This window comes from Ursus arctos, unplaced genomic scaffold, assembly GCF_023065955.2.
Source record: "Ursus arctos isolate Adak ecotype North America unplaced genomic scaffold, UrsArc2.0 scaffold_14, whole genome shotgun sequence".
Lineage (NCBI taxonomy): Eukaryota > Metazoa > Chordata > Mammalia > Carnivora > Ursidae > Ursus > Ursus arctos.
Genome location: NW_026622808.1, coordinates 68,836,704 through 68,852,208, shown reverse-complemented (window position 1 = coordinate 68,852,208; position 15,505 = coordinate 68,836,704). Strand labels below are relative to the sequence as shown.

Sequence of the window (15,505 nt, the reverse complement as noted above, 5' to 3'; positions counted from 1 at the left end):
GTCAGTATCCCTATAGATGATCCAGGAAATGTTTATATTACAAGACGACCGTCAAGATTAAACCACACCAATAAATTCTCTTAGGGAACTTAAGGGACCTCAGTTCGAGAAACTGGTATATCATATGCTGCCAGTAGGTGTTTGCCAATTTTTTTTTTTTGATGTTTTCTTCTTTTGGTTATAATTCATCATTGGCTCTTCTCGGGTTGCCCGATCCCTCTGCACTCATCTCGGGGCTGTCATGAGTAACAGTCTAATGCTGTGTGTATTTCCCTCCCCACCCCCCAGGATGGCAAACTATTGTGAGTCGTGGCAGGGGGAAGTCTGCCAGCATTTTAGATTGTTTTTTGACTTTAAACACAGAAGTTCCTATCATGACTGAGGAGCAAAAGCAGGACTTAAACCCCCTGACCATAAAGATCAAGTGTGTTTCCTGCCTTCCATCACAACCTGTTCCCCTCCACGAACTAGAGGTAAGAATGAGACAGAAGAACGGATTTGAGAGCTCTTTTTCCCACCCAGTTGCCCATTACATGTCATCTCTAATTCCCCCCAGTGGCCTTCTGTGAGACGTGTCATCATCCACATCTCACCATTCAGGATCTCGCAGCGAGACGTGAGAGATTAGGTTCCTAGGTTTAGGGGCCACCAGCTCTCGATGTCTCCCCACTACACCCCAGGTGTCCTTCAAATGCAGGTAGTGATCCTCCCTTCACAAGGAGCCGCCAGGCCTCATGGATACAGCAGCAGGGCTCACGTCACTACTCGCTCATTTTGAACCAAGTAGGTTTAGCACTGATGTTTATCCTGGGAGTTCCCTCTTTCCTCTTCTGGTGGGATCCTTGTCTCCTGGATTCTGTCTTCCTCTTGCTTTGTTTGCTCTCTGCTTTTGCTGCAACACATCTTCCTGTAGCTTCTTGAGAAAAGCTTAATGAGAGATACTTGGTTCGAGGTCTCATGTGTCTGAAAATATCTTTATTCTACCCTTACACTTGATTGATAGCTTAGCTGGGTATACAATTCTCATTTTCCTTCAGTTTTGAAGGCGTTGTTCTATCCTCTTTTATGTTCCATGTTGAACCTGTGTATGTACTTTTTTCTTCTCTCAAAGCTGTAGAATCTTTTTGTTTTCTGAAACTTCTTGATTATGTGTCTTAGTGTGGGCATATCCATATCCATATAGTATACTTCCATTTTGAGATAAAAATTCAGAGGAAGTTGCAAAGGTAGTACAGGGAGGTCCTACGCACCCGGTTTTTTCCAGCGGTTATGTCTTATATAACGATAGTATAATATTGAAATCAGGATATCGATAAATGTGTGTGTAGTTCTCCGCCATTTTGTCACATGCATGGATTCGTGTAACTGTCACTGCACTTAAGATACAGAGTTATTCCATCACCACGAAGATCTCTCATGCTACCCTTTTATTGTCACAACCGTTACCTAACCTCACACCATCCCCAACCACTAATATGTTTTTCATCTATATAATGTTGTGACTTTGAGAATGTTGTTGTTGTGGGTTGAATTGTGTTCCCTCAAAAAGTTATGTTGAACACTTAACTGCCAGCAACTCACAATGTGACTTTATTTAGAAATTGGGTCTTGACAGAGTTAATCAAGTGAAAATGAGGTCATCAGGATGGGCCCTAATCCAATATGACTGATGTCCTTATGAAAGAGGGAAATTTGGATATAGAGACTGACATAGACAGAAGGAAGACTATATGAAGAGATGTAGGGGGAGTTCCATGTAATGAGTAGAGTTGTCACAAGCCAGGAAATGTCTGCGGCTACCAGAAGCTGGAAGAGGCAAGGAAGGATGCTCCCTCATCACCCTCAGTGGGAGCATGGCCTTGATGACACCATGATTTTGCACTTTTAGCCTCCAGGACTGTGAGACTATTTAAGTCTTTTGTACTAAGCCACCCAGTTTGTGGTAATTTATTATGGAAATGAACAGTTATATAAATGGAAATATCCAGTATGTGACCTTTTGAGATTGGCTCCCCCACCCCATTCAGCATAATACCCTTGGATTTAGCTGAGTCACTCTTTATTCACTTTTTTTTTTAAAGATTTTATTTATTTATTTGACAGAGACAGAGACAGCCAGCGAGAGAGGGAACACAAGCAGGGGGAGTGGGAGAGGAAGAAGCAGGCTCCCAGCAGAGGAGCCTGATGTGGGGCTCGATCCCAGAACGCCGGGATCACGCCCTGAGCCGAAGGCAGACGCTCAACCGCTGTGCCACCCAGGCGCCCCTCTTTATTCACTTTTGTTTTTTAAGACGATTTACATTTAGTGTAATTATTGAAATTTTAGAGCTTACATCTGCCATTTTAATATCAGTTTTCTGTTTTCTCCATTTTTTTGTTTTTGTTTTTTTAATTTTTCCTGCCTTCCTGTGGGTTGTTTGAAAACTTTTTAGGATTATATTTTTATTTATCTATAGTATTTTTGAATGTATAGGTTTTTACTGGTTGCTCCGAAATTACATTATGCGTACATAACTTATCACAGTCTACTGGTGTCAACATTTTTCCAGTTTGAGTGAAGTATAGAAACCTTACCTTCCTTCAAATCTGTTTACCCTATATCATTTATAATAGTCTTAGATATTTCCTCTATATAGACTGAGAACCACATCAGACGATGTTATACTTTTTGCTTCAACTGTCAAATGTAATTTAGAAAACTCAAGAGGAGAAGGAAAGTATATTGTAGTTACCTATAGATTTGCTTTTTCTAATGTTCTTTTTTCCTTTCTGATGTTCCAAGATTTCTTTTTCTTTTAAAACTATTTCTGTTTCAAGAACTTCCTTTAGTCATTCTTTTAGGGTAGATGGGCTGACAACAAATTCTCTTAGTTTTTCTTTGAGGATGTTTTTATTTCTCCTCTGTTCCTGAAGGCTAGCTTCATTTGATTTAGAATTTGGGGTTGACATTTCTTTTTCTTCAGCATTTGAGAAAAGTTGTGCCACTTCCTTTTGACCTCTGTGTTTTTTTGATGAGAAATCAACTGTCATTTGAATTGCTCTTTCCCAAAATGCTGGGTGGCACTTACTCTCTTGCAGCTTTCAAGTTTGTTGTTGTTTTTCTTTGTCTCTGGTTTTTAGAAGTTTGACTGTGATGTCTAAGTATAGATTTTTTGGGGTTCATCCTGTTGGGTTCACTCAGTTTGCTGAAACTTAGGCTTACGTCTTTTGCCAAAATTGGGAAATTTCAGCCATTATTTCCTTTTTAAAAAAGATTTTATTTATTTATTTATTTTAGAGAAAGAGAGAGGAGGGAGGAGCAGAGGGAGAGAGAGTGGGAGTGAAGCAGACTCCTCGCTGAGTGTGGAGCCTGATGCGGGGCTTGATCCCAGGACCCCAAAGTCATGACCTGAGCCAAAATCAAGTGTCAGATGCTTAACCAGTTGAGCCACCCAGGCACCCCAGCCATTATTTCTTTAAATACCTTTTAGCACTACCCTTTATCTGCTCTCATTCTGGGACTCCAGTGTCATGAATATTAGTTTATCAGTTATAGTCCCACAAGTCCCTGAAATTTTGTTCATTTGTTTTTAGTCTGTTTTCCTCTATGTTCTTCAGATTGGATAATTTATATTGTTTTATCTTCAAGTTCACCAAGTCTTTTCTCTATCCCTTCCATTCTATTATTGAGCCCATCTACTGAGTTTTAAAGTTTTAGTTATTGTATTTTTCAATTCTAAAATTTCTGTTTGGTTCTTGTTTATATCTTCTATTTCTTTGATAAGACTTTAAATTTTTTTCACTTGATTCAATCATGTTCACCCTTGCTTTAAAATTCCTGTCAGATGATTCCAAGATGTGTCATTTTGGTGTTAGGATCTGTTGACTGTCATTTCTCATTTAAGATGGGATTTCCCTGGTTCTTGGTATGATAAATGATTTTTAAATTATATCTTGGACATATTAGGTATTACGTTATGAGACTCTGGATCCTATTTAAATCTTCTGTTTCAAATCTTCTGCCAGTGGAAGAAGGGGAACACTGTCTTATTCTTGTGAGGTGGAGGTGGCAGTCCAGGTTCCCCACTCAGCAACCATGCCCTAGGGGCAGGGAGGCCTTGCTGCTACATGCCTCCCACATGCTCTTTGCTAACCACCACAGTGATGGAGAGGCCACATTACTACTGGATGGCGGGGAAAGAGTTTGGCTTCCACTCTGCCTCCCTTGATTCCTTGTTACTGCTGGGCAGGGATGAAAACCTTGACTCCCCACTTGATCTTTTCTCATGCCACCCAAATGAGGGGAATTGTTACAGTTGGGCAAGGGTGAAAATCTGGGTTTCCCATTTGACTTTTGCTTATGGGAGTAGGGGGGAGCTGGTTTTCTTCATGGTGCTTGCCGGGGGTAGGGTGGTTACTTGCCTAAAAGTTTTCTGGCTCACTAAGCTGCTCCATTCTTGTTTCTTTGGCCAAAAAGAGAAGACTTTTTTGGGGATTTTTTCCTACCTACTCCCATTAGCATTTCTGAGTTTCTGTCTTCTCCAGCACCTAGTCTAGAATATGTGAGGCAGGGGCGCCTGGGTGGCACAGCGGTTAAGCATCTGCCTTCGGCTCAGGGCGTGATCCCGGCGTTCTGGGATCGAGCCCCACATCAGGCTCCTCCGCTATGAGCCTGCTTCTTCCTCTCCCACTCCCCCTGCTTGTGTTCCCTCTCTTGCTGGCTGTCTCTATCTCTGTCGAATAAATAAAATAAAATCTTAAAAAAAAAATAGAATATGTGAGGCAAGTAGAAACCCCAGAGAACTCACCACGTATTGTTCCTCAGGTCCCACAGTCCTTAACCTTCTCTCCGTCCTTCTCCTTACGTTTGTTTTATATATAAAGCCCAGAGTCGAAAGAATCTGTACTTAGCAGGAGAAACAGGAAAAAGTGGGTCTATTTTGTTGTGTTCCAGAACAGGAAACCTATAGGTATATATAGATACACGTTTAAAAATTTTTTTAAAGATTTTATTTTTAAGTCATTTCTACACCTAACGTGGAGCTCGAACTTACTAACTGAGATTAAGAGTTGCATGCTCCACCGACTGAGCCAGCCAGGTGCCCCTAGATATGGAAATTTTTTGTTTTTATTTTAATCACCTCGTGCTCAGCATGTCAATTGCACTCCTTAATCCCCATTACCTATTTCACCCATCCCCCTCACCTCCCCTTTAGGAACCATCAGTTTGTTCTTGGAAGTTAAGAGGCTGTTTCTTGTGTTGTCTTTCTTTCTTTTTCCCTTTGCCCATTTGTTTTGTTTCTTAAATTCCACATATGAGTGAAATCATATGGTATTTGTCTTTCTCTGACTGACTTATTTCGCTTAGCATTATACTCTCTAGTTCCATCCATGTTGTTGCAAATGGCAAGATTTCATTTTTTATGGCTGAATAATATTCCATTGTATATATATACCACATCTTCTTTACCCATCCATCTATCAGTGGACACTTGGGCTGCTTCCGTAATTTGGCTATTGTAGATAATGCTGTTATAAATATCAGAGTGAATGTATCCCTTTGAATTCATTTTTTTTTTTTTTTTAATTCTTTGGATAATACCTAGTAGTGTGCTTGCTGGATCACAGGGTAGTTCTGTTTTTAACATTTCACGGAAACTTTATACTGTTTTCCAGAGTGGCTGCACCAGTTTGCATTCCTACCCATGGTGCTAGAGGGTTCTTCTTTCTCCACATCCTCACTAACTCCTGTTGTTTCTTGTGTTTTTTATTTTAGCCATTCTTTCTTTTTTTTGGGGGGGGGGGTGAGTGTGCATGCATGGGGGGAAGGGCAGAGGGAGAGGGAGAGAGAGAATCTTAAGCAGAGTTCATGTTCAAGGTGGAGCCCAACATGGGATTCAATCTCAAAATCCTGAGATCATGACCTGAGCTGAAATTGAGTCAGACGCTTAACTGACTGAGCCACCCAGGCACCATTTAGCCATTTGTTCTTGGAAGTTAAGAGTCTGTTTCTTGTGTTGTCTTTCTTTCTCTTTTTCCCTTTGCTCATTTGTTTTGTTTCTTAAATGGCGATTTTAGCCATTCTGACAGGTGGGATGTGATATCTCATTTTAGTTTTGATTTGCATTTCACTGATGATAAGTGGTGATGAGCATCTTTTCTGTATCTGTTGGCCATCTGGATGTCTTCTTTGGAAAAATGTCTCTTCATGTCTTCTGCCCATTTTTAAACTGGATTATTTTGGGTGGGCTGTTGAGTTGTATAAGTTCTTTATATATTTTGGAAATTTTATCAGTTATATCATTTGTAAATATCTTCTCCTATAGGTTGCCTTTTAGTTTTGTTGATTGTTTCCTTCATCATGCAGGGTTTTTTTTGATGTAGTCCCAATAGTTAATTTTTGTTTTGTTTCCCTTGCCTCAGGAGACCTATCTAGAAAAAAGTTGCTACAACCAATGTTAAAGAAGTTACTGCCCTGTTCTCATTTAGGATTTTTATGGTTTCAAGTCTCATGTTTAGGTCTTTAATCCATTTTGGATTTACTTTTGTGTAGGGTGTAAGAAAGTGATCCAGTTTCATTCTTTTGCAGGTAGCTGTCCAGTTTTCCCAGCACCATTGGTTGAAGAGACTGTCTTTTTCCATTGGATATTCTTTCCTGCTTTGTCAAAGATTGACTGTATAGTTGTGGGTTTACCTCTGGGTTTTCTATCCTGTTCTATTCATCTGTGTGTCTATTTTTGTGCCCGTACCATACTGTTTTGATTACTACAGCTTTGTGATATAACTTAAAGTGTGGAATTGTGATGCCTCCCACTTTGCTTTTCTTTTTCAAGATTGCTTTGGCTATTTCGGGTCTTTTGTGGTTCCATACAAATTTTAGGATTTTTGTTCTAGTTATGTGAAAAATGCTCTTGGTATTTTGACAGGGATTGCATTAAATGTGTGGATTGCTTTGGATAGTATAAATATTTTAATAATATTTGTTCTTCCAATCCATGAGCACGGAATGTCTTTCCATGGGTCATCTTATCTTGAATTTCTTTCATCAATGTTTTTATAGTTTTCAGAGTACAAGTCTTTCAACTCTTTGGTTACATTTATTCTCAGATATTTTATTGTTTTTGGTGTAATTGTAAATGGGATGTTTTCTTAATTTCACTTTCTGCTTCATTATTAGTATACAGAAATGCAATGGATTTCTTTACATTGGTTTTGTATCCTTCGACTTTACTGAATTTGTTTAACAGTTCTAGCACGTTTTTTTGGTGGAGTCTTTCAGGTTTTCCATATATTGTATCATGTCATCTGCAAATAGTGAAAGTTTTACTTTCTCCTTATGGATTTGGATGCTTTTAACTTCTTTTTGTTGTCTGTTTGCTGTGGCTAGGACTTCCAGGACTATGTTGAATAAAAGTGGTTAGAGTGGACATATTTGTCTGTTCCCGACCTTAGGGGAAAGACTCTCAGGTTTTCACCATTGAGAATGACATAAGCTGTGGGTTTTTCATATAAGGCCTTTGTTATGTTGAGGTATGTCCCCTGTAAACCTGCTTTGTGGAGGGTTTTTATCATGAATAAATGTTGTACTTTGTTAAATGATTTTTCTGTATCTATCGAGGCCATATGGTTCTCATCATTTCTCTTATTCGCGTGATGCGTCGCATTGATTGATTTGCAAATATCGAACCACCCTTGCAACCCAGGCATAAATCCCACTTGATTATGGTGAATGATTTTTTTTAATGTATTGTTAGAATCAGTTTGCTATTATTTTGTTGAGGATTTTTGCATCTATGTTCTTCAGAGATACTGGCCTGTAGTTTTCTCTTTCTGTGGTATCTTTATCTGGTTTTGGTATCAGGGTGATACTGGCCTCATAGAATGAATTTGGAAGTTTTCCTTTCTTTTCTATTCTTTGAAATAGTTTGAGAAGAACAGGTATTAACTCTTCTTTAAATGTCTGGTAGACTTTGCCTGTGAAGCAAATGGTCCTGGCCTGTTGTTGTTGTTGTTGTTGGGAGTTTTGTGATTACAGATTCAGCTTCTTTGCTGGTAATTGGTCTGTTCAAATTTTCTGTTTCTTCCTGATTTGGTTTTGGTAGGTTGTATGTTTCTAGAACTTTACCCATTTCTTCTAGTTTGTCCAATTTTTTGGCATATGGTTTTCATAATATTCTCTTATACTTGTTTCTATTTCTGTGGTGTTGGTTGTTATCTCCCCTCTCTTGTATGTGACTTTATTTAATTAGGTCCTTTCTCTCCCTCTCTCTCTCTCTTTGTTGTTGATAAGTCTGGCTGGGGCTTATCAATCTTATTGATTATTTTTGAAGAACCTGTTTCACTGATCTGTTCTATTGTGTTTCTCGTTTCGTTTTGTTTTTAGTTTCTATGCCATTTTTTTTCTCTGCTCTAATCTTTATTATATCCTTTCTTCTGCTGGCTTTAGGTTTTGTTTGTTGTTCTTTTTCTGGCTCCTTTAGGTGTAAGGTTGGGTTGTTTAGTTGAGGTTTTTCTCACTTCTTGAGGTAGGTCTGTATTGCTATAAACATCCTCCCAGAATCATTTTTGCTGTGTCACAAAGGCTTTGAACTTGGCGTTTTTGTTTTCATTTGTTTCCATGTACTTTTTAAATTTCTTCTTTTATATCCCAGTTGACTCATTCATTGCTTAGTTGTATTGTTTAACCTCCATGTGTTTGTGGTCTTTCCAGGTTTTTTCTTGTAACTGACTTCTAGTTTCACAGCGTTGTGGTCAGAAAAGATGCATGGTATGACTTCGATGTTCTTGAATTTGTTGATGCTGGTTTGTGGCCTAATATGTGATCTATTCTGGAGAATGTTTCATGTGCACTTGAAAAAAATGTGTATTGTGCTCCTTTAGGATGGAATCTTCTTCTTCTTCTTTTTTTAAGATTTTATTTATTCATTTGAGAGAGAGAGCATGAGCGGGGGCTGAGGGGCAGAGGAAGAGGGAGAAGCAGGCTCCCCACTGAGCAGGGATCCCAATGTGAGGCTCAATCCCAGGACCCTAGATCATGATCTGAGCTGAAGGCAGACACTTAACTGACTGAGCCACCCAGGCGCCCCTAGTGTGAAATGTTCTGAATGTATCTGTTAGATTCATCTGGTCCAATGTGTCATTCAAAGCCTTTGTTTCCTTGTTGACTTTCTGTTTAGATGATCTCTATATCTATGTAAGTGGAGGTGTTAAAGTTCCCTACTATTACATCATTAGTATCAATTAGTTCCTTTATATTTGTTATTAACTATTTCATGTGTTTGGGTGCTCCTATGTTAGGTGCATAAATATTTATAGCCGTTAGATCTTCTTGTTTTTATGATTATATAGTGCCTTTCTTTGTCTCTTGTTACAGTCTTTGTTTTAAAGTCTATTTTATCTGATGTAATTATTGCTACTTCAGCTTTCTTTTGACATCCATATGCGTGATAGATGTTTCTCCGCCCCCTTACTTTCAATCTGCAGGTATATTCAGGTCTACAATGAGTCTTTTGTATTGATAGTTCTGTATTTATTGCCATTTTATTACTTGTTTTATGGTTGTTTCTGAAGATTTTCTCTGATTCTTTCTTGTCTTTCTTTCATGGTTTGATGATTTTCTTTAGTGATATATTTGGGTTTCTTTCTCTTTATTCTTTGCATATTTATTAATGGCTTTGATTTGTGGTTACCATTATGTTTGTATAGCAGTTTATATTAAGTTGATGGTTGCTTAAGTGTGAACGCATTCTTCACTCCCCTCCATATTTTAGTGTCCTATGGTGTCATATTTTACATCCTTTTATTTTATGAATCCTTTGATATTTACAGAAATGCTTATTTTTAATCCTTCGTGTTTTTTACTTTTCCATACTCACTTGTGATTATTTCTACCAGGTACCTGGAAGCATATCAACCCAGGACTATTTAAAAGTTTCAGTGTAAAATAAATAGTACATTGGAGTATGAATTCAGATTACAAACTTGCATAAGGTTCATTTTTGATCTTAGTGCCAACGTTAAAACATGCAAGATACCCTGTTTTCTCTCTCTCCTTTGCATCCCATTTTCCATGCCCTGTTAAACCGCAGACCTCTGAGCCCTTCTTCACCTTGTGTAGCTTTCTGCTTGGATACCTATTAATATGCCAAAGGTGAGCCCATGCCAACCCTCTGATGTCTGGGAAATATGGCTTACCTTTTCTAAAAACCACTTATCTCCACCTTTTCTACACCTAGCCTTGGGCTTGGAAGTAAAAATACAGATGTGCAAAATGCACATGGCCTGTCTTCATGGTCCTCAGTTTGGGAGGAGGAAATAGTGACTTAATACTTATTAAGCCCCTGTCTTGTGTCAGCCACCATCTTGGTGCTTTCATGTGTGTCACTTAGTCCTGGGGATGACCTTGCAGGGCAGGCTCTTTCATTGGTATTTTTGTAGATGAGGAAATCCAGGCCACAGGGGCTGTGGGTGGCCAATGCGGCATTAGGGTTTGAGCCCCCTGTGGGAGCCTTCCTTTAAAGGGGAGGGAGAGGGACTGCCACTGCAGCCTGGTGATCTGCTGTCACCTCATTCTCTCCTAGAGGCTGTGCCTGCCTGTGTACTGCAAGTACCAGTTCTTTAAGACTCCAGTTCACAGAACAGAGGGGCAGCCCCATGGAATCCACGTCCACTTCCAGGACATCAATGTCATCTTTCTTGGGGCAATGCAGCACAGTGACCTGAGGGAATACTTGGAGGGGCCCCCCATGGTGGTACAAGTTCATGACAGGGACCGCAAGTTAGAGGAGTATTTGCGGAAGCCCACCCTGTTTGGGGATGACCCCCTGGACGCATACCTCAACCTCCAGGCCCTCATCTCTCCGGAAGAGACAGAGAGCAACCCCTTTGAATCCCAAAACAAGATATGGGACCCTTATGGGGTTGCCCAAGTCAGTTTTGCCGACCTTCTTCTTGGCCACAAGTACTTGAACTTGGTCGTCCCCATCCACAGCTGTGAGCCCAAGCCCACACACCATGGCCAGGATGGCAGGAGCAGGAAGGTTGTGGGGTTTCGGGTCCCCACAGACGGCTTCCAGCACAAACCAATGCCCATGGGTAACTACATCGAGGCCAACTCTCTGCTCAAGCTGCGGGTGGACATCGCTGTGCCGCTGCGGGCCAGGGCTGAAACCCTTGACCCAGAACTTACAGGTACCCAGTTTGGCCGCATCATTTTCGTGTTTGACTCCAAGAAGATCTCCCTCCTCCACAGCCTGCTGCAGGACATCACCATGATCAATGCCAAGGCCCTTGATCTGGAAGCCTACCCTATCAGGAACATCCAGCAGATCCTGTCAGCCTTTAAGATGCGGGTGAAGATCCAGGAAAGGCAGGACCTGGATGTGCTCACTGGCTTCCACCTGCTGGATGGGAAGATCCACCTCCTCATTCTGGAGGGTTTGGCAGACCAAGGCTTGAAGCGGCTATGGGACAGCCATCAAAGCCGGTGGGTCGGTGGCTTTTTGTGTTTCATGCAAAAGTCATGGTGTCTAGATGCTGAGTGAGTGGAGTGGGGGAATCTTTTGAAGCCAGGCTCAGGTTTAGTGTCCTCATCTGTAAGAAGGATATGTTGATTCCGTTCCTCTTGGGGTTTACTATAGAGCGCTTCACAGGGCTCCATAACTGGCCTTGATCACAGGAGGGATTGCTTGTCTTTGGATGAAGGGAAGGCTTCAGGGGCATGTAGAAGAGAGGGTGGTTCAGGAAAATGCGTCCTCCCTTCAGACTTCTGAGGGGCCTATTTGGCTAACAGGGAGAAGAAAGTTCTGTATGGCCCTAAGATGGACACCACAGAGAAATAGATTTCCACTCAGTCTGAGGAAAACCTATCTGATTATTTTGAGGCTAGAGAAGCTGCCTAGGCTGCAGAAGGTTCCCCTTCCCCGATGGCCTTCAGGAGCACCTGATGACTGCTCAGTGGGAATATTGTAGAGGCAATTAAAGTTTCAGATTCTGGGCTGGAGCAGGTGGCCCTTTATGGTCCTTCCATTCTTTAGTTTTGGCTTCATGACAATTCTCTTTTCTTTTTGTTATTTGAAAGTATCCTAGTTTGAGTTTAAAGGGCCTCAATGAATTAAATCTCAATGAACAGTTTTGTCCCAGTAGAGGAAATAATATTATATATGCTCACTGACTGCAGTTCAGTTAAGCTACAAATAAAAGATCATTAATCAGGAAAAAATGTCACATGCTTGGAAATTAACAAATACTTCCAAATAACCCATGGGTCCAAACAGAAACTGTAATATAAATTAGACATTATTAAATTGAACAATAATGAAAATAGTATACTATCTAGTATAAATTTGTGGGGTGATGTTAAAGTGTAGAGGAAACTTTATAGACTCAAATGCTTGTATTAGAAAAGAAGAAAGGCTGAAAATTAATGATAGATATTGCAGACATTGAAATAAGTGTTTTCAACTGTGTCAATAAATTTAAATATGTGTAAGAAATTCCAAAAAAAATATCAAAAATATTTTCAGATAAGATAGTTTAATGAGGTTTCTGGATACAAACATTAATGTAAAAATCTATCGAATTTCTGAATACCATCTACATACAAAAAATCATTTTTTAAAAAGGTTAATGCTTTTAAGGTACTATAAAAATGTGAAATACACATGAATAAATTCAACAAAAAGGATTAGAACATCTCTATCATGAATATTATAGAACTCTTAGAAACATTAAAGAAAACCTAAATAAGTGAAGAGACCTACCATGTTCATGGATTGGAACACTCAGTATTACAGAGGCGTCAGTTATCCACAAACCAGATATATAGATTCAAAGCAATCCCAGTTTTAAAAGCATGGAGCTTGAAAAGCTGATTTAGGGGCGCCTGGGTAGCACAGCGGTTAAGTGTCTGCCTTTGGCTCAGGGTGTGATCCCGGCGTTATGGGATCGAGCCCCACGTCAGGCTCCTCTGCTATGAGCCTGCTTCTTCCTCTCCCACTCCACCTGCTTGTGTTCCCTCTCTCGCTGGCTGTCTCTATCTCTGTCAAATAAATAAATAAAATCAACCACTCTTGAATAAGAACAAGATGGGAGAACCTGTTCTACTAGATATCAAGTCTCCTTATAAAACTATAGTGATTAAGACGGTTTATTGGATCAGGGATAGACAAGCAGACATATGGAATATAATAGAAACCCAAATACAGACCTACGTGTAAGTAGTCACTTGACATACAACATGAGACATTGCAAGATCAGCAGGAAATGAATATAGAAAAGCCATTGAATTGTACACATTAAAAGGGTGAATTTAGATAATGTGATACCACTTCACACCGACCAGTTTGGCTGGAATTAAACAGGTCAGATAATAACAAGTGTTGACAAGGATGTGGAGAAATGAGAATTGTCATTCACTGCTGGTAAGAATGAGATTAATTAGATGGTAGAGTCACTTTAGAAAACAGTCTGGCAGTTCCTCAAATGACTAAAAAGAGTACTGTATAACCCTGCAGTCCCACTGCTAGGCAAATACCCAAGATAAATGAGAACTCATATGCCCACACTAAACAGCGTATAACTGATTCTAAGGGCACTATAATAGCCATTGGGGGAACAATCCAAATGTCCATTAACTGATGTATGGCTAAACAAAACGTGACGTGTAAATACAATGAACTGGTTTTTGGACAGAAAAAGGAACGAAATACTGACTCACGCTACAACATGGATGGCCCTTGGAAACATTAAGTGAAGTGGAAGGAGCCAGTCACAGAAGATTGCACATTGGATGAGTCATTTATATGAAATGTCCAGAATAGGCAAACCTATAGAGACAGAAAGAGGGTTAGTGAGTACTTAGGGCTGTGGGTCGGGGCGGAGGGGAGAGTATAGGGGGTGATAGGTAGTGGGTACAGGTTTCTTTTTTATGTGATAAAAAAGCTTGAAAATTGATTGTGATGGTGGTTGCATGTATCTGTGAATAGACTAAAAATGACTGAATTATACACATTAAATGGATGAATTATATGGCATCTGAATTAAATCTCAACTGGAAAAGACCTCTAGTAGACCCCCCCCCCCAAAAAAAAATCCGTGAGGAAAGGAGAAACTTTTCAAAAAATGGTGTTGGGATCATTGTTTATCCATAAGAAAAAAGGAAAATAATTTCCTACATCAAACCATTGACAAGAATCAATTCCAGCTGAATTAAAAATCTGCATACATTTTCCATTTTTGAAATCATTATCGATTCACAGGAAGTTTCAGGAGTATGACAGAGATCCCACACGCCCTCTGCGCACAACGGTTACGTCTTCCTTAGCTATGGCGCACTACCCAAGCCAGGGCACGACGCCGGTGCAAATGTGCGTGTCGTTGGTGCCAGGTCATCACATACGGATTTGTGTGGCCACTCCCATCATGAGGATCTCGAGCGAGTATACCACCCCAGAGGTCTCCCTCACGCTCTGTGTTTATAGTCCTGCCCACCCTCTTTAACTGTCCTGTTTTCCATCTCCTTCATTTTTTCATCTGCGTGTAATCTTACATATTCATGGAATCATACTATATGACCTTAGGAGTTTCCGCTCGGCATGAAGTGCTCGAGACCCGCCCACATTTTGCGTGTACCAGTAGTTTGCTCCCCTTTGGTGCTGGGCAGTAGTTCATGGAGCGGACGTGCCACGGTTTCACCATCTATCTGTTGGGGGACATTTTGGTTATTGCCAGTTTTTGATTATTACAAATGCAGCTGCTGTGAACAATAATGCACAGGTTTTTGTGTGGACGTGTTTTCTATTCAATTGAATTATAATTGACTTACAATATTAGTTTCAGGTGTGCAAGACAGTGATTGATATTTTTATACATTGCGCAGTGATCACCACGGTAGGTCCAGTCACCGTCTGTCACTATACAAAGTTATTATAATATTATGGACTCTATTCCCTATGCTGCACTTTTCATCCCTGTGACTTATTTATTTTACAGCTGGGAGTTTGTACCTCTTAGTCCCCATCACCTGTTTCACCCATTCCTCCTCCACTCCCAGCCCCAGCAGCTACCAGTTGGATCTCTGTACCTATGAAATATTTTGTTTGTTCGTTTGTTCTGGTTTTTAGATTTCACATATAAGTGAAATCATACAGTATTTGTCTTTCTCTGACTTACTTCACTGAACATAATACACTTTAGGTTCATTCATGTTGTTGCAAATGGCAAGATCTCATTCTTTTATATGGCTGAGTAATACTCCATTACCCCCCCCCATGTTTATCCCCTCACCTACTGATGGACACAGGCTGTTTCTCTATCCTGCCTATTGCAAATAATGCTGCAATGAACATAGTGGTGCATGTGTCTTTTTGAATTAGTGTTTTCATTTTCTTTGGGCTGAATACCCAGTAGTGGAATTGTTGGATGATGGAGTAGTTCTGTTTTTAAACGTTGAGGAATCGCCGTGCTGTTTCCCACAGTGGCTGCACCAGCTTACATTCCCACCCACAGTGCACGATGGTTCCCTTTT

At 40.2% G+C, this 15,505-nt stretch overlaps 1 protein-coding gene across 1 annotated transcript in view; it reads left to right on the top strand.

Annotated features, from left to right (window-relative positions):
* The window catches only part of CFAP92 (cilia and flagella associated protein 92 (putative)), a 28,593-nt gene extending 16,570 nt beyond the window's left edge, over positions 1-12,023 (top strand). The window contains exons 9-10 of the mRNA XM_057311964.1: positions 289-473; positions 10,560-12,023. Of these exons, the coding sequence (XP_057167947.1) occupies positions 289-473; positions 10,560-11,522 (1,148 nt within the window). The 3' untranslated portion in view covers positions 11,523-12,023. The remainder of the gene's footprint in view (positions 1-288; positions 474-10,559) is intronic.
* Positions 12,024-15,505: the final 3,482 nt, after the last annotated feature.